General features: G+C 52.8%; 1 protein-coding gene across 1 annotated transcript in view; it reads right to left on the bottom strand.

Moving 5' to 3' along the window:
• Positions 1–27,783, bottom strand: part of RBM19 (RNA binding motif protein 19) — a 141,091-nt gene that overhangs the window by 16,644 nt on the left and 96,664 nt on the right. Inside the window, exons 22-23 of the mRNA XM_032168591.2 lie at positions 19,295–19,400; positions 5,103–5,223 (exon numbers count right to left, since the gene is read on the bottom strand). Coding sequence (XP_032024482.1) covers positions 5,103–5,223; positions 19,295–19,400 — 227 coding nt within the window. The remainder of the gene's footprint in view (positions 1–5,102; positions 5,224–19,294; positions 19,401–27,783) is intronic.

Below are 27,783 nucleotides of genomic sequence, written 5' to 3'. Positions count from 1 at the left end.
TGTAGAATGGGGAGATGAATAGCATCTCACTCATAGGGGTGGTGTGTGAATGACATGAGACCCCTCACTGCAAGGGATTTAGAAGAGTTCCTGGTCCCCAGTAAGGAAAGTTGCTACTATGGCTTTTGTTACTTCCCTGATCACTGTCAAATCAATTCCAGAAGGGGTACCCCTGTTAACAACATCTTTCAAATGAGAAAACAGAAGCCCACAGGGCGGAGCGACTTGCCCCAGGGCAACAGCCAGAATGCAGAATCCGGGTCTTGCCATGGGACACACAGCCAGAATGTGGGATCCGGGTCTTGTCCTGGGACACACAGCCAGAATGCAGAATCTGGGTCTTGCTGACTCCAAAGTTGATGCTCTTTTTCCTAAGCTGGTGGTTCCTAAACCTTTTGGGGCCCATGACCTCCTAGAAAATCTGATGAAAACAAAAGATCCTCTTGCCAGACACAAACGCAATTAATTACCAGGTGTTCCCAGTCCCTCCGAGGCCAGCCATACTGGGACCAGGTAATACAATTACCAGGCGTTCCCAGTCCCTCCGAGGCCAGCCATACTGGAAGACAAAGTTCCACGGATTCTTAGTTAAAAAACAATCCCCATCTGACATCTTGCTGTATTCTACAGAGTGTGTTCTTTTGTTTTCAAGGGATTATCATGTTTCTTTGGAAAATACTGCTGAAAAATGCAATGAGGAATTCAGACTCTTTGGCTCCAAACTTAGGCCACCTTCTTGCCCCCTCTTCCTGGTCCACACAGGTGAGGCCAGCAGGGAGGTCTGATACTCTGCTGTGCTTGGCCCTGATTCCTGTGGATGGGTCACATCCAGGACCATATCAGCATCCTCTCCAACCCGGGCACTGTTTCTCAGGGCTGCTCCTGTCCCCAGGAAAACACAACCCCTACCCCTGGCAACATGCCCTGACATGTACGTAGGTCACCATACACGCTGGACATTCTCTGTCTGGTCCCTCCACATCCATCCTCTGTCCTGCTCCATCCCCGGAAGGCTGAACCCTACTGAATGTGTCACAGGGACAATTTGGGCCTGTGGCCGACAGGTGGGATGGCCTGATGGGAGGCCGTGGCCGGAGAGCAGACGGCCGCAGGAGAAGAGAGCTGCAGCTGTTCTGTCCCCAGCCCCTTCTTCCAGCTTTGCTGCTGTCCTCTGGCAGGGGCTGTGTCCCTCCACACTGCAGTGCCCACTGGTAGCTGCTCCTAGGCTCCTGTCCTCACTGGACCCCAGGAACATCACTTCCTTCCCCTGCCCTTTCAGCCCCTGGGGTGGTTAAGAGCTCTGACGCTGCTCCTCTCTGGGAGCCCCGGCATCCTGTTGCTCCGCTGGCACTGCCTATACCCCCGTAAGCTGCCACTGCATGACAGGGTCTTTCTATGAGGCTCCTGTGCGAATTCTGTCCCCTCTGAAGCCTCGGCCCATCTCCCATGGCACTGGGGAAGGGTCCCTTCGTGCTCATCTTTGACATACTCGGGAAGCCCAGAGCTGATGTCCCCTTCCAGAACCTGGGAGGGCAGTGCTCCTTCAGAGGGACTCAGAGGGGTGGAAACACATGGCTCTGACACACAAGCCCGCCCTGAGGGGCCTTACTTCACCTATGCATATCGGCTTCCTCATCTGTACAATGGGAACAACGAAACATACACATGACAGGGCCTTCTATGAGCACATGCTGTGCCAATTCTGAAGGGCCAGCAGTGTTCGTCATTATGATTTGTTATTCATTCTCTCGGTTTCTGAAGGAACCCTGCAGATCTTGGGTTCATGGTCTGGATGAGTCAGAAGGGCCAAAGTCATGCAGTCAGTAAACGCTTACACACCCCAGGTTTAATGAGGGCCTGAGACTTTCTCTTTTTCTTTTCTTTTGAGATAGAGTCTCGCTCTGTCACACAGGCTGGAGTGCAGTGGTATGATCTTGGCTTACTGCAACCTCCGCCTCCTGGGTTCAAGTGATTCTCTTGCCTTAGCCTCCCAAGTAGCTGGGACTATAGGCATGCGCCACCAAGCCTGGCTATTTTTTTGTATTTTTAGTAGAGACGGGGTTTCACCATGTTGGCCAGGCTGGTCTCAAATTCCTGACCTCAAGTGATCCACCCACCTCGGCCTCACAAAGTGCTGGGATTACAGGCCTGAGCCACTGCGCCCGGCCAGGAGTTTTTTCTTGAGTGATGTTTGCTAGTATAACATAGTTGGGGCTGGTGGGTGGGGTGGGAGGCTCTAGAGCCGGTCTGGAGATCAAGTCTGAGCTCTGCCACTTCCTTGCTGAGTAGACACAGCACTGCCTACAGCTGCTACAGTTGCTGTGAGCACTGAGATGATGCCGGAAGGACGGCCCCCTGACGCACAGTAAGTGCTTAATAAACACTAGTTGTCATAAATTACTGCACTGCTTGGCAGGCCTCAGTTCTCTCATCTGTGAAATGGGGCTAATAGTGCCCATCTCATAGAGCTGCTAGGGAGGGAATGGGAAGATGTAGGCAAATGAAGAACTGTCTTTGTTATTGTTATCATTCTATCTGCCCCTGTCTCGGCCTTGGCCTGGCTGGTAAGTGGCTGTGGAGACAGTCAATCCCACAGAAATGCTGCCAGCCAAGTCTTTCCACTGTGGCGAGGCAATAGTGCTGTCTTTGGAACTCAATTTATTGAAGGGGGCTTCTCTCTAAGGCAGGGCAGAACCGCTGAGCCTGCACTCCTTGGCTGGCCCCCGGGGGTGGGGGATGGGGGTGGTGGGGGAGGTAGGCCCCTGTCTCCGCTCCGGGAAGAGTCCCTTACACAAACATTTGCCGATGGGCGCATTTGGGCTTGTCAATGGTTGTCGATAAGGACAGGCTTTCTTTCTGCACATCAGGATTTGGGGTCTTATTAAGTTGTGAGCTTGCAACTGTGTATTTAGCCTTCATTTCTCTGGTTCCACATTTGCCTCAGCTCAAATATTCCCCAGTCTGAGACTGGGAGCCTGGCATGTGCCAGGTACTGTGCTGGGCATGGGGGACCCAGGGAAGAACTGCTCCCTAAGAGAGATGAGCATGACACAGCCCCCATGTGGGGAAGGCATGGGTCCAGAGAGGATAACAAACCGTAAAGAAATAAGTTACAACATGGCAAGAAGGCACGGCGACAGAAGATGAGAGTAGAGGATGGAGAAATTACTGATACCCGTGGAGGGGGAGGGAACAGGGAAGGCTTCCTGGAGGAGGTGTCATTCTATCTGGGTTTTGAAGGCATTTATCAGGTTAAAAAAAAAGAAAAGGTGAGGGGCAAGGCATTCTAAGCAGAGGGAACAGCATGTACAAAGGCACAGAATCCTGTCTGGAGTCTGGGGAACAATGAACTCTGTGGGAGGTGCGGTGGGAGGAAGGAGGAGTCTGGGAAGACCACAGGCATGGGCAGGAGGCAGTGTTCTGAAGCGTGTGGCAGCTGGGCTAGAATCAAGGGGCTTCCCTGCTATCTCTGGAGTTCCAAGTCCACTTGTGGGGGATGCAGTCCTGCTGCATTGCTGAGACGCTGCTTCTCAGAAGCCCAGTCATTTCGCCCTAAGCAAGACCAGTGGCCCTACTGGATGGCTCCCATCTCCGTAAGAGAAACTGTTCCCAACGTGCTGCCTAGTTTGGCAACAGAGCTGCACCAGTCAGGCGAGGGAATAATCACTCCTGGCTCCAGGTTCCATGTCTACACAGAGAAGTGGGGTTGGGGGATGCTGGCAGCAAACACCCCCAGTCTGTGCCCAGGTGACACCCGAGGCCCTGAGCTGTCCCACAGAGAAGGGATGGATGAGGGCACAATGGCGGCTCCATCCAGGAAAGCACCTGAGATCTGGGACCCAGGCGACAATGAGGTGGGGAGGAATGCGGTGGCGTGCCAGGAAGACCTCAGAGTACCACGGGTGGCACCACAGACAGGACTGTTCCCCATCATGGAGCCTGGCTTTTCTGGGCATGCAAAAGGCAGAGAAGCTCCCCAGCTAGGTTACCCATCGCCAAGTAAGCGGGATCCAAAGTGGGTGGAAAGCCAGCCGCTGCCCTTTTGCTGCTGGGCCCAGGCCACAGTGAAAGCACTTCTGTGATGGGAGGCGGAGGTGTGGAAATGGGGATCAAGGTCAAGTACCACTTGATATCCCAAGTTTGGAGGGTGTGTACCCGACAGCAAGGGGCACCTGCCATACCTTCCATGTACCCAGGGTAGAGCGATTCTTGGGGCTGTCTCGACCTCTCCTCACCTGACTCAACACAACCTCTTGGAGAAGACAAGGCCCTGCCGACCTCATCTGTTCCCTCTCTCCTCCCCTCACCTCCAGCCACGCCGGCCTCCCTGTTTCTCACACATACTGAGCTTGCTCCAACCTTGGGGTCTCCCCTGCCCCTGGCCTCCTGCTTAGGCAGCCCTTTGTTGGGTACAGATGTCACCTCTGCAGTGAAGCCTCTCTAGCCCACCTGATGAGGAATGTGTCCCAGCCTCTTCCACCTGAGCCTAGGGCCCTACTTGGTTACTGTCATGTGGGTGCATGAGGGCACAGCGGGCGCTCAGTATTTTCAGGCCACCACCTGAATAGTCACTGAGGCCACATGACACCACCAAGGTGGGTAAGAGGTGAGTGAGACCTGTGGGCATCAGCCCTCCGGCAGAAAGTGGACGGGGTCATGGAGGAAAGTGATCAGCAAGAGTGTGGTCCCCAGGAAGGCCGTGAGCATCCCTGCCCTGCCGGACACTGGAATCTGAACACAGAGCACTGTGAGGACAGAGCCAGCAGCCACGAGCTGTGACCTGGCAACCTGGCAGGCAGGGAGGGATAAACACTCTGACCTCTGTCTCTTCCTGCCAAGGCCCCCAGTGACCCAACCCGACTGCAACCCAAAAGGGCACAGAACCCAGATGCTTCCACATAGGCCAGCCTTCTGGCAGGGAGTGCCCAGAAAGGTGGAGAGCAGGTCTGGAGGGGCTGCGGGAGGATGCCCAGCAGGAGGTGCTTGGCAGCCCTTGTGCCCATAGCCTGCTGAGTCGAGGGCAGTTCTCTCAGATGCCCCACCCACCTCTTGTGTTCCCCAGGGGGCCCATGAGTCAGCCCAGAAGACCGTTCCACTCCTACCGTGAAAGTGCGCAGCCGTCTTCCGCCGCAGGGCCTGCAGGGTCACCTCGGAGTCGGCCCACTCCAGCACCAGCCTCCGGCCGTACAAGTGGGTGCTGTGACACAGGGCGTTGAAGGCTCTCTGCAGAGGGACAAGAAACGAAACTGCACATCAGCTGGATCAGTGCGGCAGACACTCCACTCTGCCTGCCAGCTGCCTGCCCGCGTCTCAGATGCCAAAGCCCAGGTTCTGGCCCCATGACATCTGATCTCCAGCGAGGGTTTGGGGAGCGGTTGGGAGCATCTATTTAATTAGTGGGTTGCATTCCCAGGGAGAAAGCTGCAAGTGACTGAGCAGTCAATATATCTGCCGTCTGGGCTGTAATTGGTGCCTGGGCCGAGGCAGCCATCTATTTGCCACGTGTCATCCGATCTGTGGAGGGCGACCCCATTAGTGGGCTCGCCTCCCACCCGGCTGTCTGCATGGTGGCCACTTCAGAAAGCTGAGCCCTGGCCGGCCGCCGGATGACAAGTGTGCAGGCCTCTGGGTGTCGCTCTCCTTCACTGCCCTGGTGACTCTGTCCCCCACGCTGCTCTTGAAGGGGCCCCTTCTATCTCTGCTGACAGTGCCCTTTGCCTCCTTGCTGGTTCCCCCGGCCCTGCGCTCCCAGCTCCCACCCCCAGCTCAGCAGCCTGGGTCCTGGCACAGGCTGTTCCCGCTTACTCTTTGCTGTTCCCGAATCCCACATGCTGCCTGGTTCCCTCTTTCTGCTTTTTAACAGCTATACTGAGACAGAATTCACATACTGTATACACTGCTTGTCTGAAGACAATTCAATGGGTTTTAGTATAATCACAGAGCTGTGCAAAATGTCATCAAATCAATTTTAGAACATTCTCATCACCCCCAAAGGAAACCCCACACCCCTTAGCTAGCAGTCCCCCAGCCCCTGGCAACCACCAGTCTGCTTTCTGTCTCTATGGATTTGCATATTCTGGACATTTCATAGGAACGGAATCATACAGTAGTGATCAGTACTGTCTTAAGCATCGCTAGGTCTCAAGTTCAGTGGCACTGCACAGGGACGCCCTAACTTGATGGGCTCATCCCCAAACACTCCCATGGCACAGAGAGGCCGTGAGCTTAGTGGCCAAAAGCTTGGAGTCTGAGGTCACCCTGCCCAGGAAGGACAGACCCTGCAGTTCCTAACTTGAAGATCTTGGGCAAGTTAAATAAATCTTCCTGGACTCTGTTTCCTTTTCCATAAAATGGGTATGTTCATATATGCCAATCTCAAGGGTTCTAGGGACAAAAATGAGTTAACAGCGTCTAGAACAGTATGGGCACACCATAATTACTCAATAGATGTTACTTCTCATTGCTGTTGTTTTGTTACCATAGACATCACATTTGCAGCTGCTTTCTCTCAGCAGACAGCTTTCAGGCAGGCATTGGTTTAAAGAGCAGTAGGCTCCAGGTGCTTGAGCACTGGCAGTGGAGAGCAACAGTGGCTACGAAGGCCCTTTGCTTTGCTTCTGCGTTGCAGAGAGCACCAGTGGGTACAAGCAGAGGAGAGGTTTGCTGCTCGTTTCTTTTATGCCGTGAGGCATCATGTAACGGGAAGGGCCCGGATGGGAACCCATCCAACTGTGCTCCTTATCTACAATGTAGCACTTACAGTCGGACCCTGTCCCGCAAGAGGGGCCATGTTGAGTCCTAACCCCATGTATATGTGACCTTATTTGGAAACAGGTAGTTGCAGATGTAAACAGTCGAGACGAGGTCATACTGGAGAATGGCAGGCCCTGAGCCAATGACTAGTGTCATTGGATGGCCATGTGAAGACAGAGACACATGGCGAATGCCGTGGGGAGATGGAGGCAGAAGACTGGGTGATGAGTCTACAAACCAAGGATGCCAGCTGTCTCCAGCAGCCAGGGTAGAGGCACCAAACGGGATTTCCCTCGGAAGGAACCAATCCTGCCAGCACCTTGATTTTGGACTTCCGGCCTCCAGAACTGTGAGACACATTTCTGGATTTTTAAAATGTTTTTTGAGGCAAGGTCTCACTGTCACCCAGGCTGGAGTACAGTGGTGTACTGATCATGGCTCACTGCATCCTCGAACTCCTGGGCTCAGGCAATCCTCTCACCTTGGCCTACCGAGTAGCTGGGACCACAGGCACATGCTACAATGTCTCGCTAAGTTTTAAATTTTTTGTAGAGACAGGGTCTCCCTACATTGCTCAGGCTGGCCTTGAACTCCTGAACTATAGTGATCCTCCTGCCTCAGCTTCCCAAAGTGCTGGGATTACAGGCCTGAGCCACTGTACCCAGCCCATTTCTGTGGTTTGAAGCCATCTGGTCTGTGGCGTTTTGTTACAGTAGCCCTAGGGAAAGGACGCAGTGCCCTTGGGTAATCAACTGCCACATCTTGAGCCTCTGTTTCCTCATCCCTGTTGGGGCTGGCTGTGGGACTTACACGAAACAAGCAGAGGGCAGCACATAATATACATTCAATAAACAAATGAATCCGAAGAGACAAAAGGGAGGTGACTAGAACATGTATCTTTTTAAAACTAGACATGCAGCCAAATTAAAGAAACACTTTGTTCTCCTCTGTGCTGTTCTGAGAAGGACCAGGTGCAGAAAACTTTTTCTTTCCTTTTTTTTTTTTTTTTAACTTTAATTTAAAAAACCCTTTCTGACTGCCAGCAGAGCCTCTGCATTTTTTTCCATGTGGATATAAAAATGCATCTGGACTCCGAGCCGAAATGGCCCATTCAGAGCTTTAAAACACACGCGTTCTCAGCTGGCGAGGCAGAGAAATGGCTTGACTGGGGGAGCTGGGGTTTTAAGACGGGGGAGAGGAATTGGTGGGGAGTCTGGTGTGGCGGATGTTCCAGGGTCCCTGAGGAGCTGTGGTCCCGGGGACACGGTGGGGTGGGGGTGGCCAAGGGGATGCATCTGGTGAATGCTAGGCTGGAACTCTCAAGAACGGAATAAGATCCCAGGAGGTAGGTCCGGGTGAGAGGCCCCAACCTCAGCCTCTCTGATTCCCACTGTCAAATTTCAATGTTTCTTTCTCTCCCTTGGAAGCCAGTTCTCCATTCCTGTACCACAGAAAGCCCGGGAGATCTCTATTCATTGCAGGAGTCACTAAAAATTCCCTCTCCTGGCTTCTTTGCGACATCACCTCTCACAAATCTCTCTCCTCCCTCTGCACTCCTCTGACACGTTATTGGCCTCTCTCTGGAAGAGCTCTTCACAGTAAGAGGGGAGGGGGCATGGCAGTTTAGAGGGTGGGCTCTGCTGCTGGCCTGCCGTGGTTCAATCCCTGCTCCAGTGCTTATGAGCTGTGTGATCTCAGGCAAGCTGCTGAACCTCTCTGAGCCCGAGCTTCCGCATATGTAAAAGGAGGGCAGCAGCAAAGAGTAGTGAGAATTCAGAGAACCGTTAAGTCTGACACTTAGAACACTGCCTGGCACATAACGTGTCACTTAAGATTGGCTGTTATTATGATGATGTATGCTTCCACTTTTCATTATCAGGCTAAAGAGCAGGGAGAAGGGAAGGTAAGACACAAAAGCTCTTTTGTATTTGAAGTTAGAGCACAATACGTGGTTCTCCAAAAATAGCAGAATTACCCTGCTGAGTTCTAGTCCCTGCAGGTTAATACGAAATCAGGTTGCGTTCCCGAGTGCCCACTGCCTGGGTGGCTGGAATGTGGTGGCCTCAAACTGTCGCAGGCGGTGTAAGGACAGTGATTTGAGGCTAAAATTGGCCTTGGATAATCCAGAGTAATTGTGTTTCATTAAAAGAGCGTAACGAGAGCTTGTTATATTTGACACGTTCTAGGGGCAAGGTGGGTGGGGAGGAGGAGGAAGATGCAGGCCCGGGCCTCAAGGGGCTTTCGGGTTGGCACAGAAAAGACTGTGAGGAGCTTGGAAGGTTCCAGCCATCACAGAGGGAAAAGTGCAAGGCAGAGAGGTCCATTAGCAGCTCCTCCCTGGTGTCTGCCTACACTTGACCCCATTGAAACTTGACCTCCACCTTCTCCCAAGCGTTTTTCTAAACCTCAGCTGCAGGCATGGTGCTCCTCTGCCAAAACGGCCCCCGGGCTTGTTCATCTCAGGAGACTGAGGAGTCACTGGACCTTTGCTCCTCTCCAAGTCTGGCTCCTGCTGTCTGATTTTCCTTTTGTGGCGTCGAAGGCCTTCTTAGCATGGATGATCCTATCTCCTAGCTCCACGGAACTCTAAGCATATGACGTCAGCCTACTCCTGAGAACAGACATTATTCTCCCATTTCAATGAATGGGAAACTGAGGCACTGGCCAAGGTTGGTATGCAGGTCAACTTCCTTCTCCTTCTTCCTTTTTGGCCTCTACACGTTGTCTCTGGCCCCTTACACAGACGGCCCAGGGAGGGTTCTGCCCCTCCTGCACAGGCAACAGCCAGGCACCCTTCCTGTGCCCTGGATACCCGGCCTCCATTTCCAGAACCTGCTCCCTGCCCCATAATGCTTTCTGTGTGCCAGTCTTCCTGACTCAACCTTGAACCCTGGAGGGAAGGTGCTCCATGCTTAAGATCCTCAGCCTGGTGCTGGGGAAGAGGCCACTCAGTCAATGGTCACAAAGCACACTGTGGCGTCTCCTTCACTGGGGGTCCTGAGAACACGTCTCTAGACTGGGGCAGATGGTTAGGCTGGTCCAAGCTGGGGACGGACGGCTGGCTTAGATGTCCTGCCACAGTTCCCTTCAAATCCCTGTACTTTACAGACTACAAACGCAGTGGGGATAGGAGTATGTCTCGTTCTGAGAGAGCAGGCAGTGCCCGACCATCCAGACGAGTGGGACATTTGGCTACAAACGCAGTGGGGATAGGAGTATGTCCCGTTCTGAGAGAGCAGGCAGTGCCCGACCATCCAGACGAGTGGGACATTTGGCCTTTTGAAATGATACACAAAGAATCTTGGGTCTGGCTCTTCTCCCAACATGCCTGGCTTGGGGCTTTGCAGGACGGGAACAGGAACCTGCACCACTAGGGCTCAAGAGATCGCATGTCAGACCCCCAGATGGTCTGCCGGAGAGGCCTGAAGATCCGGCACAGAACCCTGACGATGCAGGAGTCCAGCAAAACGAATGTCACAGAAGAGAAGCCACCCCCGCTCTTGGGAGCACTTCCTGCCATCATTGATGGCCAGGGCTGGTTATTCCTGGTCCCCCCTCCCCCATCCTCTATGCTTTAGAAGCCGACTTTGCACAGTGTGACCAGGGCTCCCTTGGCCTCTGGTTTCTACTGAGGTGAAGCAAATGGGTGGCACTGCTGGGAGACTGGAGGAAAGAGGGGAAGAGGGAGGAGAGAGGTTGGTGCTGCGTCCCTCCCCCTCCCTGCAGGGCTGTAGCTCCTGCTCAAGGCCTCTCCTCGGCAGCTCCAGCCCTGGCTTTCCTTCCAACCCTCCTCTTGGCCTAAGGGAGACGACAGTTCTGGGGGCTTCGCCATCCCTGGGGAATCCCTTAGCCCTGCCTATGCCTCCGTAAACACCTCTTCATTCACACCACCTGGGGGTGGGGGTAGATTCTGTTTCCTGCCAGATCCCTGGCAGGATCTGGAGTCCCTTTGCCTTGATCGGGGGACAGTTGGATTTCCTACTTCAGATGGGGTGTCTCGCATGCCTTGGCCCTATTCAGAATTTGAAGCCTACCCAGGAAAGCTCTGAGCAGGTCTAGCCAGACTCCAGGGCTGCCCTCATGATCCAGCTCTCTGGCTCTGCTGTCCTGAAATCACAGCTCTTTGAGCTCCTCTGACTCAAACCATGGACTCCAGGCATCAAGAGGCCTGGCCTCCTGCCGCCTTTTCTGAATTCCCTTAGAAGGCAATCTGCTAAGGTGGTGTGGGGTTGACAGCCGCAGGCTAGACTGTGGCCTGGCCTGGCGGCCTCTTTCAAGAACTGGGAAGGCACTGGAAGGCTGCCAGTGCATCACTGGGCCTGACCTTTCTGCAGCTTCCCTGGAGATAGACCTCCTCTCAGCAACAAAAGGCATTGCACGCCCTTGGCAGGACTCCCATCCCAAGGGGCTGCAAAGAACTGCCCAGGGCCACGGCTTCTGGGCACAGCTGAGGACAGTATTCCTGTCTTTAGAACTCTAAGGCATTCTCCTGGCCCCTTCTGCTCCTCAGGGAGCTGTCTCTGGCAAAGCCAGAGGGCTGCATCTCTCAGCAGACGCTAAATCTGTCCAAACAAGGACAACACCAACCCCTCCGAAATCCGCTGTGCCCCCAACACCTAGAGTAAGTGGCTGGCACTGTTGGGGGCTCTCTGCAGAGGTGGTCAAAAAATTGAGGCCAAGGACTTCCGGGAGGAGGGTCTGCCTCCCTGGGGTGTTTTAACGCCATCACCCTGAGAGAGAGATAGATCCTTTCCTTCGCGTCCCGAGGCTCCCACTGTCCCGTGAGTAAGCTCTCAGCAAACCTCACTAGCTGCTTCCGTCCTTACAGCGTAGCTGTCTGCGAGGCAGGAGTTTGCCCAGAATAAGTCAAGCTCCCTGAACAATCTTGGGTGACTCCCATCCCGGTCCCTTCCCAGAAATGACACCATGGAGCTGAAGGTGAACTTCTAGGACAGACATTCAGGGTACGCTTCTGGGCGATGCTGTCTGAACTCTTCAGACAAAGAGGGTCCTCTCCCTCTCATTCATTCATTCATTCATTCATTCATTCATTCCCTAGCTCGCTCAGCTCAGTGCAATTCAACTCAAAGTCTCTGGGGAGCTGATTGTGAGGCAAACACACAAGACGAGGAGACAAAGGTGGGACACACTTCAGACCTCTGCAAGTTTATAGCACCCCTGGGAGAGGAAAGAGAGCCACTAGGGAGAGAAGGCCAATGCCAGGGACCCAAGGGCACCAAGCCACAAGGCCACAGGCAGCACGGGCTGCTGAGGCTCTGGGCTCCCCTCAGGCACAGGCCTGGGCCTGCTGCTTTCAATAAACTTCTCTGAGTTTTCACTTTTTCAACTGCAAAATGGGGATGCTTCGGCCTCTCAGAGCTGCTGGGAAGCATAAATAAGACAGCAACTCTTCCTTTAGCCCAACGCCTGGCATAATGGGAAGGGCCTAATTCCTGGTATCTGTTGCTGGTGCCATTTGTGGTAAAGTTTTTTTTTTTTTTTTTTTTTTTTTTTTTTAAAGTTACATTATTTTAGGCTGGGTGCGGTGGCCCCTGCCTGTAATCCCAGCGCTTTGGGAAGCCGAGGCGGGGGGAATCACTTGAGGCCAGGAATTCGAGACTAGCCTGGCCAACATGCAGAAACCCCGTCTCTACTAAAAATACAAAAATTAGCTGGGCATGGGGGCGCACGCCTGTGATCCTAGCTACTTGGGAAGCTGAGGCAGAAGAATCGCTTGAACCGAGGAGGTGGAGGTTGCAGGGAGCAGAGAACATGCCACTGCACTCCAGCCTGGGCGACAGAACGGGATTGTCTCAAAAAAAAAAAAAATTATTTTAATGCTGTTAAAAGGGAGGAAGGCTGTCAAACTTGGCTGGGAGTTTTACCTTTCCTTGATGACTAGTACTGCCTGCTGGATAAATCTGAAATGAGGACGTCTGAACCTGAGCCCTTCTTACTCTGATCTCTGTAGGACTGTGCAGTCCTCAGTCCGCACAGAAGCTCCAGGGACATAATTAGCAGGGGGGTCTGTCCTGGCACTGCGTCTTGGCCACAAGGGCTGCTCACCTGCCCGTCTGAGGAGGGCAGCCTGTCCTGATCCCAGGTCTCAGCCCATACATATGTGTGCTGGCTGGGCCTGCCTTGAAATGCAAGCTCGGGATTCAAACATATTTTCAATTCCTTCAGGGCTCTGCTGAAGAAAACTTGGCAAAAGCCCACAATTACAAAACAGTCATGAGCGCACATCACATGCACACCTGAACAGAAAAGTGGGGACAAAACTCCAATTCCTGAATTTGCTTTCGGTTAACATTTTGGGACACATAGGACAATGGACACCTAGGTTTCAGGCTGCAGCCCCTCTGATCCCCGGGGGCCCAGAGGAACACTCAGCCACCCTCACTTCTTTGGTGTCACGTGCCACAGCCTGTGTTAAATGCTTTGCATGCAACATTCTGCTTCATCTTCACAAATGCCTCAAGGGCAGCCTTATTATTGCTTGTGTGGGGACAAGTCACTTGGGCTAGAGGGATCTGAAGTCCCTTGTCCATGTTCTCACAGCTGCAAAGAGGCCGCTTGATGTCACAGGCCACACTAACCACCGTGCAGCATGCTCCTCCTTCTCTGCACTCAGTTTAAACAAACATGTGTTGAACGCACACCACTCACAATCTAACAGCGATGGCTTACTGTGCACACAACACGGCCCAGCACTGTGCTGGGTGCGCCGGGCACCCGGCGAGGAGGAAGGCTGTCGCTGCTTAATGAGCTTTGTCCAGCTCGCTCATCATTGGTCCCTTCCACTACAGGTCCTGTTTGGCTAGAATCTTCCAGGTGAAGACAGTAGGCTGACAGAACATTCCTCGAGAGGCCCAGTGCGAGCCTCTGCCAAAACACTAGCATCCCCCAGGCTGGGGAGGGCCTGGGCCACATATCCACATCCCTTCCTCTGCCCCCACCCTTGGCAGAGTGGAAAAGTGAGAAATGAGGAAGGAGACATTAACTGGTGCAACCCTACAATGAAAGCTGTGGTTGTTTACCACAGTGAAAACAGCTCTGCCTGCCAACGCCAACCACCATCGCGTCTCCCTACCGCCGGCTCCCCCCAAGTGTTTATTTAAGCCAACACATTGCTCTGCTAATTGGATAACATTCCATGTGAAAATAGACCTTTTAAAACAACAGCAGCGGCGGCAAATAAAAACAGCTGCAACTGCAAAAGTACAAAGGCACGGCAGGCCTGGGGAAGGGAAAAATTAAAGGCGCATTGCATAGGAAAAAATTAATATTCTGGCTTCTGGGCTGCAAGTCTATTCTTTGTGGTCTTCCCCTTCCGTGTTGCCCTTCCTTTCTTCCTTCAGGACCAGCCTGGTCTGGGTAAAGAGAGAGGAGGTGGTGGCTTCTAACTGGAATCCCAATGGCTATTGGTGGCCACTCAGCCAATGGGGATGGGTGTACCTGGTAGGGAGTCCCCAGTACAGCTGCCCAGGTGAAAGGCTGCTGCCTTCTTGGTGAGGCTACTCCTGGGGATTGGCATGGCTGGAAGGCAGCACGGTAGTGTGTGCTAGTATGGGCAGCTGACTGACTGCCCACTCCTCCTCTGGGGGCTAGGGGGAGTTGATTTCATTCTGGACTTGTTCCTAAGAGACGTTTTAGGGGACAACCTCTTGGCCTTCCTCCAAAGTGTCCCTCTAATTGCAGAGTCCTTCTCCTTGGTGAGGTGTCAGGGCTGGGTGAGAGGTGGTGGGCATGGTAGGGAGAAGGGGCGCTACCCAGAGCCTGGCGTGGAGATACACAGAATTTAAGTGAACCAGTGAATGAAGGGAGGAGGAATCCCTGAATACAAGCTTTGGAATTAGATTTTTCCCAGCTCTGCCAAGTACCACTATATGATCTTGAGCAAGCAACTTTGTCCCTTTGAGCCTTGGTTTCCCCAGCTGTCAAATGGCCTCCTACCACCTATCTCCTAGGGTCCCATGACGATTAAAACTTACATATTCAAATATCCTACACCATCCCTGCCAAATACGGGCTTCCAGAAGTTGATAGTTTTTATCAACTCAAAGATATTGCCCTTTTAGAAACTTCCAGGTTGTGTGGTCCCCTGGTTGTACGGCGCTGATGACACAACTGACAGCTGTGCACACGGTGTAGACCCAGGCCACCCAGGAGACCACTGCATTCAGGATGCAGTCCTGCCTGAGTCCTTGACTTCCTACACCACCCCCATTCTCCTTCCCCCATCAACCTCTGTCCCCTGCTTCCCTCCACATGTAGGGAAGGCTCTTTAAGAAATGCCGGATCATCACACCTGGAGGTTTAGATAACACCAGCACTTTCAGAGGGACTGACATTTACTGCCCGGGACATCAGGGGCTGATAGAATATCCTAGGGTGGGAGAATACGCCAGCTCATCGATCCTGCTTCCTCTGAGCAGGCCTCTGGTCACCAGGGCCCGTGATGAGGGCAGATGGTCAAGACCTACCCCCAGTTCACTGGAGCAGCTCAGTAACAGACCGGGGTCTGGGCTTCCCATCAATTCATAGGGCTCCACGGTGGCTTCAGTGCTGGAGCTTAGCAAATGCTCAGCAAGACTGGGGAGGGAGACTGGATGCAAATCTCTCGCCTGATGCTGGGGCTGCTGCAGGTTGGGGTGGGGCAGTGCGAGTGCGGTGAATGTCACATACAAAGCTGGCGCGCTCACAGGAGCCTCTTGCTATTATCATCAGTTGCCTGGTTACTCTGAGCTCTGCCATAACAGCCTTCGAGGAGCCTCTTGCTAGGATTCTCTTTCCAGTTTGGGGGTATGTGTGCTGAATCCAGAAGGGGCTTGATGGATATCACAGAGCCCTCGAGGATATGCACAGTGGGATGTGGGTCTCATGGAGAAACGTCAGACAACTCAGAACCCCTCAGTTCAGGGACGGTGGAGATGGTATATGCTCAGGGCCACAGCAGGGACTGTGGTGTTGAGGGGATGCCTTAACTCTTCTATCCTCTGTCAGCAGGCAAATGGACTGGTGGATGATGGCGAAAGAGCACTGTTCTGGGAGTCAAGATACTGGGGATCAAGCCGCAGCAATGGCCCCTCCCAGAAACCATTCATTTCTCTACTCCTTTTCCAGCCTCAGCTACTACAATGAGCTTGGCTGCCCCCTCCTTTCAGCCTATCCCAGTCCCTTCTTTCCTCCCATCTGAGGATTGCTGGGGCAGACCTCCTGGCTCAAGAGGCGGCTGATGCCAACACAGGGGGCAACTATTTATCTTCATTGAGGGTGCCATGACAGGAAATGGGATCAATGCCCTTGGCAGGGAATCTGAGTGGGTCAGGGTTGAAGTGAGCCCTGGGAAGGGTTTCTGAAGGAAATCTCCTTCCCTAAGAGCTTCAACAGGGGGAGGATGCATGGGAGCCGGCCCTGAGAGGCTGGGATCATGGACGATCCTCTACCAGCCCTGGGTTCTCACTAATTCCTTCTGCTGAGATAGAAAAGATCAACAGTGCTTTTGACTCCATGTCTCTGGCAGTATTGCTCTCCCTCTTCAAACTCATGGCCACCCTCGAGAGCTAACTAGATACTTACAATATTCAGAATCCTATTCACTAATATGCAGTGTGCACGATTCTGTGGGTCAGTAGAGAGTGCTAAATGTTCCAGTCAGAAGACAATAAAGTTCTCCAGACAGACCTGGAGCCGGGGAGGGAGAAAGCAATGGCAGCTTCCCCAAGAAACAAAAAGGGCAAAGGGATCCTTGCAGGAAAGATGTGCTTGTGATGGGCTCCTCCTTCCTGGAAGACCAGTGCGTTCCGTGGCACAAGCCCCAGTGTGGGAGAGGGAAGAGTCACTACAGGGATGGAGGGGCCAGAAATAGCCACCTGACAGGGAGAAGGGCCAATCCTGGAGAGGCTGTGAGTTGAGCCTGTACTGTCCTCGGCTGCCCTTTCTCCTCCCGGAGTAAAGGCAGGGAAGGGATGGAGGGGGAGGAGCTGCCACCTCCATAAATCACTAGAGGGCTGTGCTGGGCTTCAGAATGAACATCCGCAGCCGGGCCTGGGGGTGCCAAGTGCGAGCCACCTGGGCACTGGGTGAACTTCCTCAATGGCACTCACTGCCTTGATTACCTGGGAGTCCACCTTCTATCCTAATAAAGTTGAAGAGCAAAACTGAGCCAACAGTGACATGTCAAAGGGCTCACAGCTGGGGACCAGCCCTGGTTGGACCCTCCATGTCCCAAGGGCTGTGTCAACTCAGCATCAACCTCTCGGTGCTGAAAGAGGGCTTCCAGTGAAGGGGCTCCGATGCCTTTGCTCTCTGCTCTCATCAATGGCTGTGATCCCCTCCACCTCTGACAAGCCATTCAGAACAGCAGTGAGTGTTTCCTGGAGGTGCACCCATTGGGCTTTAAATTTAAGGTTGGCATCACAAGAGGCCCAGTGGGTGGGTGAGAAAAGAGGCCTAGTGGGTGGCCAAATAAGAAGGGAACACCCTTTCTTATTTCAGACCATCACCACTGTCACCACCAACGCCTTCCGCCTCCTCATCACAGCCAACAGCCAGTATGTAGGGGCCAAGCCCTGTTCTAAATTATCACCCCATCCAAACCTCAGAATGACTCTGTGAAAATATGGAAAACCCTATGACTATTTTACGAGGGGGGGAACTGAGGCACAAAGAAAGGATGTCACTTGCCCAAGGTCACACGGGAGATTCGTGGCAGCCCTGGGGTTCAAACTCAGGCAGTCTGGCTTTGAAGTTTGTGTTGTAACGACAAGCTCTCGCATTGTTCTTTGTAAGAGACATTTCTTAGGAGCAGAGAGTGAATCCCTCATTTCTTCCCCAAGCACAGCCTCCTATAGGACCTCTGATATAAGACAGATGACAACACTTCTACACCATCACTGCCCAATCCTCTCGGATACCCAGAGCTCAGTGGAATGCAGTGGAGAAAAGACGCTGCCCTGTACTCTCTTCTGTCCACAGAGCATCACATGTGTGCATGAATCCACGGACCAAGGGTGGCTCTGAAGGAACCAGGCTGGTGGCAATGAGAAGGAAATAGTGTACCGGTATCGAGTAGCCACCACGTGCCAGGAATGAGTCAGTGTCTCCCATGCATCACCTGCCCTAACCCTGGGAGGGGAGCGCAGCCATCATTCCCGTTTCACAGATCAGAAAACTGTGGCACAGGGAAGGCCAGTGTGGGTTGAGCTGCCGTGGTTGGGAGCTCTGAAAGGCAGCCTTCCACTGCTGCCCTGAGCCAACGCAGGGCACCACGTGCCTGCCCCGCTGTGAGGGTGAGGGCCATGACCTACTGCATGCAAGGTGTGTCCCCTGCTGTCTCTGATGAGAGGCGAGGGAAAGGCTGCCAGCCAGGAGGAGAGAGGAGCAGATGTCCAGACAAATATGGCCATGTGTCAACAAAACAGGCACTTGAGCTCAAGACTCTGAGACAAAGGTGGCTGGCGAGGCTCTCCGAGGGTCCCCATGTGCCTTCTCTGCCTGTGCATGTTCCCAGGGCCCACAAAGGCTGCAGCTGTGTCCCGGAGCTGCCACCTTTGGCTCTGCACAGCTGACCCACCCCCTGGGCCTCTTGTGATGCCAGCCTGCTAAAGCCCAATGGCTATGACTCCAGGAAATGTTCACTGTTTTTCTGAGGAACAGCTCGTCAGAGGTGGAGGGGATCCCAGCCATTAATGAGACCTCCCTGTCACTTTATTTTAGCCTTGAGGAACAGTGAGGCTGAGAGAGGGGACAGGCCACCTGTGGGCAGAGCTCATGGAAGGCAGCCCCCTGTGACAGCTCTGCAGCCACCTTCCTTCTGGATTCTGACCTGGAGCTCAGTGCCACGAGGGCAGTGGCTTCTGTTGTTCACACAGGCTCTGCTCCACATCGGCAGCTGGGCCCAGCACCCACTGCAGGAGCAAAGCCTGACTGTGCTGCACTGAACCAATTTGGAGATGCCGCCTTGCTTCAAAAATAAAAGGTTCTCAAGGAGCCTGGAGGGATTTTGGTACGCACGCTTGCATGCAGCTGCACCTGCCGGGGCTGCCCTCACAGATAACCAGCACAAAACAGAAGCCCTGGCCATGAGCGGAAAAAAGGAAGGGAAAGACGCATTCCCGTGGCTGCTTCTTGGGTGTCTCTTACTCTCCTTTCCAAGTGCTCTGCCCTCTCTGCACTGTTCTGCGTGGCATTTCCCATACTGCCTACCCCAGGGGGCCACCTGAACTGAGGAATTTTCTTGATGACGTGGAGAGGCCTGGGAAACCCATTTGCTTCCCATCCCCAGTTTATGTCCCAGGTTCCTGCATATGTGAAACCGGGGGAGGGAAGGGGACACAGAAGCTGCCCCTTCCTCCAAATACAACCCTCCCAGGATCTTCTCCAAGGATGTTGTACACATTAAGCAGAATCAAAGGCAAAACAAGAACACCTGCATGGGGAGGTGACTCTGTGTGTGTTAGACGCCTGGCTGCCTCTCCTACAATGGGTACTGGAAAGCGGAGGCCCGGACAGGTGGGGAAGGGAGTCACGGTCTCACCTTCGCATCCTGCTTGGTGAGGAAGTCCACAAAGCCGAAGCCTCTATGTGTGCCTGTCCCAGTCATCTTCTTTGGCAGGCGGACCGTCTTCAACTCCCCGAAGGTGCTAGAAACAAAAGGTAAGACATAGGGGTTTAAGAATAGAGGCATGCAAGGGAGGTCGGAAAGGCAGGACTGATTCTCGCATGTAAATCCCTTTGGGTTATAAAAGACAAGTGCATGCAGGCACACAGACGCTCGCACATGTCAGCTCAGGGGCATGAGCGGCCTTCTCCTCCCATGCCCGGGCCATCAGGCAGGGCAGGGAGGAAACAATCAGGCTGGAGATGTGAATGGAGAATTTTCAGTTCCTCTGCAACCAGCCAGAGACTCCCTGCCCCCATGGGGCCCCACTTCCCTGTGGAGTAACTATGCACTGGGGAGGACCCTGCCTAGTACACAAGTAGCCAGGCTCCGGTTGGGGGGCCTGGCCAGGGCAAGGGGCTGCCCATGTGTGTGAGTCGGGGCTCTGGACATGTGATCAGCAGGATTGCCTGACCTTTCCAAACTGCCTGTATGTCTGAGCTGAGCACACGGCGACCCCAGGCTGAGCAAATGGGATGGGGCCCTTTCTCCTGGAACTGGGACCTGGGACATGTGTTTCTTCAGCGCTCAAATGACACGCAGCTACTCCCTCTAAACCCTGCTTCCCCTCCCTCTGAGCTTTCATTTTGGTATCTTCTAAGCCAAAGTCAGGCAAAGCTCTGGAGAAGAAAATGGCTTGGCTCCTCCTGACAGGGATCAAACTGGTAACCACAGCCTTGGATCATCCCCCCTGGTTCCCTCCTCTCCTCTCCTCCAGGTTAAACCTTTGAGAAATTGTAGGACAAAGGGGTAGGGCTTTCTCAGGCCTCCCTTGCCTCCCTGTCTCACTTCCCACCCCCCAATCCCTTCCTAATGTCCATTTATCAAATATATACGCACAAATTGCTACCGATAAATATTTAATGTGCACGGCATCTGAAGAGAGGTATTATTTTATTTGAAAATCTACACATGCTTGCGGCCGCCTGGGCACTCACACATATGCACGATGGTCTAGGATGCTTCGGGGCCAAAGACCGATTGGGTAAAAAACACAGTAAAGGCCGTAAGCTCTCGTGAAATGATATAAGCTAAATCCGCAGCGTTAACCCACAACCCTGCCAGCATGACCAGGCATCTGCCAGCCCAATTTCTGAAGGCAGGACGGTGTGTAAATGCGGCATTATGAATCCTCAAAATGAATCTGCACGTCTCCTCGGAGCTCTCCCCAGCAGCCCTGCTCCCCCCTCCTGGTGCCTCCTCTGTGCAGGCAACGAGAAACAGCAGAGAGGCACTGGTGACAAGGCCAGCCTCCCGGGGAGGGGAAGGAGCCAGGAACTTGGGGAGTGGAGCCTGGTCAGGTTTCTCTGATGGAGGGGGCCGGGGCTGGGGACCAGAGGCTGGGCAGGTGGGGACAAGGTGAGGTTGGAGAGCTGAGGAGTCAAGTCCGCAAACCCTGCTTCATTCTGCCACCTAAAGGCGGATGCATCCCATGACAGACACTGTCTCTCTTCCCTCCACCAAAGCCCCTCTGCCATGCTGGCTTTGAATAGGGAGGGCAGGGCATGGACAAATTTTCTTGTAGGCTCATTCAGATGAATGGTTCTTTGGGTCTAAGTCTTCAGAAGCCCACTGGGACCACAGGGATGGCACATCCGGTGGCTAAGGGGCTGGAGCCTGAGAGCGTTCAGAGCTGGTATGAGGCAACTGAGAGGCACAGGGAAGACCAGGCTGGGTGCTTTCTCAACACGGCCATAGACAGCCACTGGGTGAGCTGGTTCCTCCGTCCCTGCCTTGGCCTCACCTAACTGCACTAGCCCCGAGATGTCTTTCCTGAACCCTCGAGGCTGGGGTGACTGTCCCCATCCACAGTGTCACCACTCACTGTGCTCCCCGACCAGGGCTCTGTGGGGTGCACGCCTTCCCTGGCCGGGGCTAGGGCTCAGCTCCGCAAGAGTCCAGGCCCCATCTATCTTGCTCATCACTGGACCTGTGGCAGTAAGCCCAGCGTCTGGCTCAGCGTAGAAGCCTGAAGGTATTTTGGAACGAATAAACAAGCAAATGGTAGCCCTGGAAGGTAGATATTACCATGGGTAAATTACACCTACCCTCAGAGGGTGGTGATGAGGGTGCAATGAAAGACACATAGAACAAATGTGAACTATTGTTAGCCTTATCATTCCCATGTTACAGATGAAGAAACCGAGGCTCTGGGAGCCAGAGGTCCTTCCTCACAGGCAGCAGCGTTAGAATGTGAATCCAGGCATGTCTGACGTTAAGCCCAAGCTCTCTTTCTGCTGCACAATGACTCAACCCCCTTGCATCATCTGGATGGGGACTGGCCACTTGCAAGAGCTGGGGCCTCTTTCTTCCCAAGTCTCGGCCAGGTCTGGGGTGAAGCAGGAAGGCCCCATGCAGGGTGGCTAGGAATGCCCTGTGTGGACTCCCAGGGGTCCAGTGACTTCCCTAAGACCACCAGGCAAGGTGGGGGTAGACCGAGTCCCAGTTCCTTTTGCCCACACTGTGTGCAAACCCTCTACTTCTGCCCACGAGGGCTATAATCTCCTATCCCTTGATGGTCTCAATGACCTCTGCCCAGATTTCTGGTAAGCCAGACTCTGTGTGTGTGTGTGTGTGTGTGTGTGTGTGTGTGTATGAGAAGGAGAGAAGGGGTCGGGGGGGTGGTGTGAGAGAGAAAGAGAGAGAGAGAGACTGTTGAGGTTAATTCCTTCCTCTCTGCAGCACATTGCAAGCTGTGGATGCTCTGTGCATGGTAAGCAGCTGAGGGTCCGGAGAAAGGCGAGAAAAATAATTAAAAGGTAGAGAAAAACGCCGTCGAGGAGAGGCTGCAGAAGCCATGCTTTTGTGGCCTGCAAAAGTGGCATCTGAGAGTTCAGCAGGGAAAGCTGGGACAGAAGGGCATCCTGGATCTACCAGGGATCGTGGGCAGGGATCAGGGAGCTGGGGATCCCATCCCAGGCAGCTGAAGGGCCTTGGGGGAGGTCACAGCTGTGGTCAGGGGTTTCCAGGCAGACATCAGCACGACAAATGAAACGCTGCCCAAGAAGACTCCAGAAGCTTCAGAAATCCTATTATTCTTCAGAGTCAGAGAAATGGCTACGGTGAGCAGGTTTCTTCCTTCCTTCTAAGAACAGGACAAGAGAGAACTGAAGCTTAAGGAGGAGCTGAAAGATCAGTGTTAGATCTTAGAAGGAACTTGCCGATATCTGTGGACACTTCCTGAAATGCATGGATGAGGCTTCAAGACACCATCATTGCTGCCATCAACTCCGCTACCAATGAGTGCCTGTAATATGTGGTCTTTTAAATACATCATCTCCATGCCTCTGTTTTACAGATGGGAAAATCAAGGGCCAGAGAAGAAAAGCGACTTGCCCATGTCTCATGGCCCCAGGAACTCAAAATCCAGGCGAGACCTTTCTCATCTGGGCTGCTTCTCCCAGCCCAAGAACAAAGCTGGACAGTGAGTGGCTTGGTCACTTGTATAACGGTGTGGGATCATATAAGGCCAATACTAATGATCTCAGAGAGCTATCGAAAGAGAATTAAAAAGAAAAAAAAAGGTTGGGGGAGAAGAAATCGATGAAGTACCTTTAGCTCCTTGGAGATAAGCGATATATAAATACCAGCCATTATTAAGGTTCTTATCTGACAGCAAGGTCTACGAAGCTGTTTTTAAGAGCAGCTTTTGAAGGAAGTTGTGCATGAACCTTTGTCTCCTGGGAGCTTAGGCCGCTGTTGGGGTGAAGCTGCGCAGGGCCACCAGCGACTGGGGAGGAAGAAAATCACGGGGCACCCAGGAACTCTTCCCTGAGCCCAACTCTGCCGCTCCGGGTGGGGGAAGGAGACGCACACCACACTCCCCACTGTGCAGATAATAGAAACCACAAAGTAGCAATTACTGTATCAGAAGCTGTGAATAAAGAGGACATACCGGGCTTTTAAACACAGCCCTCCTTCCCTCCCCCACCAGGCTCACACTTCGGTAACAAACTCACACCTCACTTTTCCAATTATTTCATTCACCCTGGGTTCACCAATTACTCCCCCACCCTGCAGCTCCACCCCCTCTGCCATGCCAGGAGCATGACTGGTGGTGGGTTTGTGGGTTTTCCACAACTGGAGTTTGTTGTCACGTTTCTAATTTCTTTTGAGGTGTGTGGTGGGGGGAGAGAAGGGAGGAGGGGGGAGGAGGTGGGACGGGGCTCCGAGGTGTTGCGTGAGGCAAGCCAATTATGCCCAGCACTCATAAACAAGTCGGGGGATGGAAATTGTGTTTGCACACAGGCCTGAAGGCAGACACAATATGTGTGTGTGTGTGTGGGGGGGGGGGGGGGGGGGGGGGGGGGGGGGGGGGGATTTCCTCTCTCTGTGCAAACTGCATGCCCCCTGACTGGTCTTGCCCCAGCCCTGGCCAGCAGCTGCTACTGAAAAGGGATGAATCATCTTGGGTCTCTCTGTCCCTCCCTGATTGAAGCGACAGGCTCAGGGGGAAAGAAGTGAGAGGAAGGGTGGAGCAGAGGAAGTGAGAACCCTCCAGAGAGGCGGAGCTGGACAGTTTTGTAGCTGTGCTGATACCTGGAGCCTGGGCAGGCTGGGAGTCTGGCTTAACCCCACAGCCTACATGCTGGCACCAAGTGGGGGTCAAGCCTAGGGCCCTCTGCTCCCAGGACATAAGTGCCCCTCACTATTTGGATCTGATGGAAGAACCAGAATCCCAGCAGAAGTGCTGAGTCATGTGGGGGAGTTTGCTGGCATAACTTCTCCCCACCTGCGCCCAAGGCATTGTTGAGAAAAGAAAGTCTGCCGCCACCCAAGAGACCCAGAGTCAGAACAACGGTGTGATCTGAACAAGATGAAGGGGTGGTTTCACGATAAGAATAAACTGCAGGCTTCTTCTGCTCCTTCTAGACGTAAGAAAAAATAGCTAAACCTCTTGGCATTAACAAGCCTTTCAAATATGCCACCCCCACCAATTTTCTAACACACATGACGCACATACATGCACATCTGTCCATTCACTGGGTACTTCCTCAGTGCTTATGTGCCCTGCAGCATGTTAGCACCTGCTGGACATGAACTCGCAAGGCCCATGTGAGCTGAGCAATGTCAATCCCATTTCCTAGATGGATAAAACTGAGGCTCAAAGAAGGAACATGATTTCTCCAAGGTCTCAGTGAGCCCTTACCTACCACAACGGGTGAAGTGATTTGCCCAAGGTTCCATGCGCAGCATTAGGCTGAGCTAGGCTCAAAGTGGGTGGTGTGCCCCACAGGTCTATGCTTTGCTAAGAGCTCACACGATTGGTCCACCTATCCACAAGCAGCCAAAGATGATGCAGAGTGCAGGGAGGGAGTCACCAGCAGGTCAAGCATTAACCTTGTTCTCAGAGGGGCCTCACCTTGATTGGGGGCAGCTGCATGGGAAGCCTCTTAGCTGGGAAGCAGCCAGTGAGCTCCCTCCCCACTTCCTCAGATGCACAAGAAGACTCTGGGATAAAGCCACTTATCTCAACTGATAAAGGTCTAGAGCTGAGGATGTCTGATCTTTGCTTACTGCTCCCCTGGCCCCATCCTAAAGAAGGGCCCCACCAGTGAAACTTATGGACCCATGGAACCATTCCCACCGGGAAAGAAATATGGTAAGATGGCAGCTGCCTTGCACAGTGTCCTGCCTCACATTCCCCTTCCCTTACAAAGTTCCCATGTGGCCAAGGTCCCCAGTTGTGGCAAGTTGGAGAGATAGCCCAACTGCACAGCTAGGAACAAACCTATCCCTTCATCTATAATGGGCAATTTCTGTAGTGGAGGGAGGCTTGGGAACAGAACTATCATCTAAAATTCTCACTTTTCCTGAGATATATACAAACTAAAGCCTTTGGTGAGGGCTGGTCTCAAGCCTGCCTCATCCAACTGTCTAACAGAGGCTAATCCAATCAATCTGGTGTGTTTCAATGGGTACTAGTGCCCCGAGTTTCACAAATATGTGCTAGTCATCACCACTCCCACAGTGGGTTTCAATGGCTACTACTGTCCCCAGTTTCATGAATATCTGTTAGTCATCACCATTCCCACAGTGGGTTTCAATGGCCACTACTGCCTGGAGTTTTGTGTGTATGTGTCAGTCATCATCTCTTCCAAATTGCTTAAACTCTCGAATGGTTTTTGCATCCTCAGAATAATTTCTGAGCTCCTTACTTGGGAATCAAGGCTGTGCCTGATCAGACATACTTTTCGTGCTCTCCAATTTTATCTCATGCCTTGCACCCCTTCATTTACTATGAAGAATCCACACTGGCTTTCCCCATTCCCTGAACCCACCAAATGTATGCTTACCTCAGGGCCTTTGCACTTGCTTTTTGCATCATCTGGAGCCCTGCTTGCCTAGATGTTTTCACAATTGACTCTTTCTTGCCATTCAATTCTCAGCTGAAATGCCACCTCCTCAAAGAGGCCTTCCGTGACCATCCTATCTAATGTTGCCTCCTTTGCACACCCGCCCCCCGCCTGTCACATCTGAGCACTGTCTGAAATGGCTTGTTTACTTATTTATCTTTCCTCTCATTTTGCTAGAGACCGAAAGTGGACTCCAAGATGTCAGGGCTCTTATAATCTGTTGTGTCTACAGAACCTGAGACTGTGTTTAGCACTCAGAAAACATTGTTTCCATTCATTTAATCATGAATTCATCATCTGTTGACATCTCCCCGAGTGCCAGGTCCCTATACTTCACGTGCATTATCTCATATAACTGTATGTTCTTGTGGAAGCATAGTCACACTTCGGGGCAACACATTCAGTCTTTCTGTCCCATAGGATGATGCTCTTTTGTGTAGTGCAACCACATGCTATTACAAGGAGTGTTTGGTCCTCAAGAATCAACACTCTTTCCGAAGTATCCATGTTTATTCCTTCCAGGCAATGAATCATCACAGCAAGAAAAAAAAAAAAGTGCGGGGGGGGCTAGCTAGATCATTTACCAAGGGAATACTGTCTGGATAATGATGTTCAAATCATGTGCTGCTTGGTGGGAACGAGAAGACACTGGCTCCTCCACAGGCAACCCTGGCCAAGATGCAGACACAAATAAGGAGCCTCAGCATGGTTTGCCCTGCGCTGAGATGCTTTCCCTCCCTCAGAAGGTTATGTTGATGAGTGTGTACAAAGTGCAGGGTCAAGCCTGCTCTGACAAGAGGCAATGGCTTTGGAAGCCATTTAATGGAGGCATATTTAGGTATGGAGTTTCTTCCTCTTCTCCTCTTGCCCTCTCTTCTTAGAGAGTGCCTTTTAGATTGAACTTCTCCAGTTACTGCTCATCATGGTGAGAGCCAGGTGTAGAAAGGTTACCTTATCACCATCGACGCAATATTCCGTTTCATTTTTGCCTCCTAGAGGCTGAAAAATGGCCTAGTTTCCAAGAAAGTGAAAAAAGGAGGTGTGGAGGATGGCCTTTAGCTTTTCTCAGTAGCCTTTCATTGGGGTCCTTTCCGGGCAAGCGTGACCCTCTCGTTTTCTAGATGAGAAATCCCAGGGATGGGCACTTAAATGGTATTTCTAAATCAGAGTCAGGGCCTGCGTTTCAGGTGGAACCCACAGACTCTCCTGAGAGGCTCTGGATGGGGGGGATTTGGCACTCAAAAAGTAGGCTCTTGGCCTGGCTCTGCCCTCACCAACTGGGTGAACCTGGGCAAATCATTTCCAGCCTGGACTGATCCCTGGACTGGTAGCATCGGCATCACCAGGGAGCTTGTCAAAAATGCAATGTTCTGCCCTCCTCTTGTCTTTCTGGACCAGAAGCTCTGGGGCTGCACCAAGCCCTCTAAGTGAGTGTGGGCCTGCTCAGGGTTGAGGTCCACTGCCCCACTGGAAGGGATAGGGGCCACTCCGCCCCAAGCTAGACAGCCAGGTGGACATCTGGGCCTGGGACTAGCAGATCTTCCCCTTCTTCCAAAGAAGCTAGTGGTCCAAATTATTTTAAGAAATACGATTTTAAAATATTGGTAACAAAGTCAAGACACCATGTTGCCAAAAACAACAGAAGGAGTCTGTGGGCTGCCTTGGGTACCACGTTCTATATTTGGGCTCCATTCTGATTTTGGTTTCAAGAGATCATAAGGGCTGGTCTGCTTCCCAAAATGAGGAATCCTCTTACCTCCTTATGACCTGGGGTTAGGTCTTGGGACAAGCAACAGGGCCTTTCTGACCTCTCCTTTGGCCCCTGCAGCCTACCAGCCCTCTCAGTTGTGTTCACATCATGTAGCGTCTGCAGGATTCTAAGCTCCTTGGGGACAGAGAGGGTCTTGCCACGGCAATTTGCTGCACAGCATCTACCTCAGATGTGAACACATTTGTGACTACACTTAATGAATGAATCATCCCTCACCAATCTCCAGCACTCAAACCACA

This window comes from Hylobates moloch, unplaced genomic scaffold (genome assembly GCF_009828535.3).
Source record: "Hylobates moloch isolate HMO894 unplaced genomic scaffold, HMol_V3 SCAFFOLD_12, whole genome shotgun sequence".
In the NCBI taxonomy this organism is placed as follows: Eukaryota; Metazoa; Chordata; class Mammalia; order Primates; family Hylobatidae; genus Hylobates; species Hylobates moloch.
Note: the sequence above shows the minus strand (reverse complement) of the source record. Positions and strands in the feature narration are given on the sequence as shown.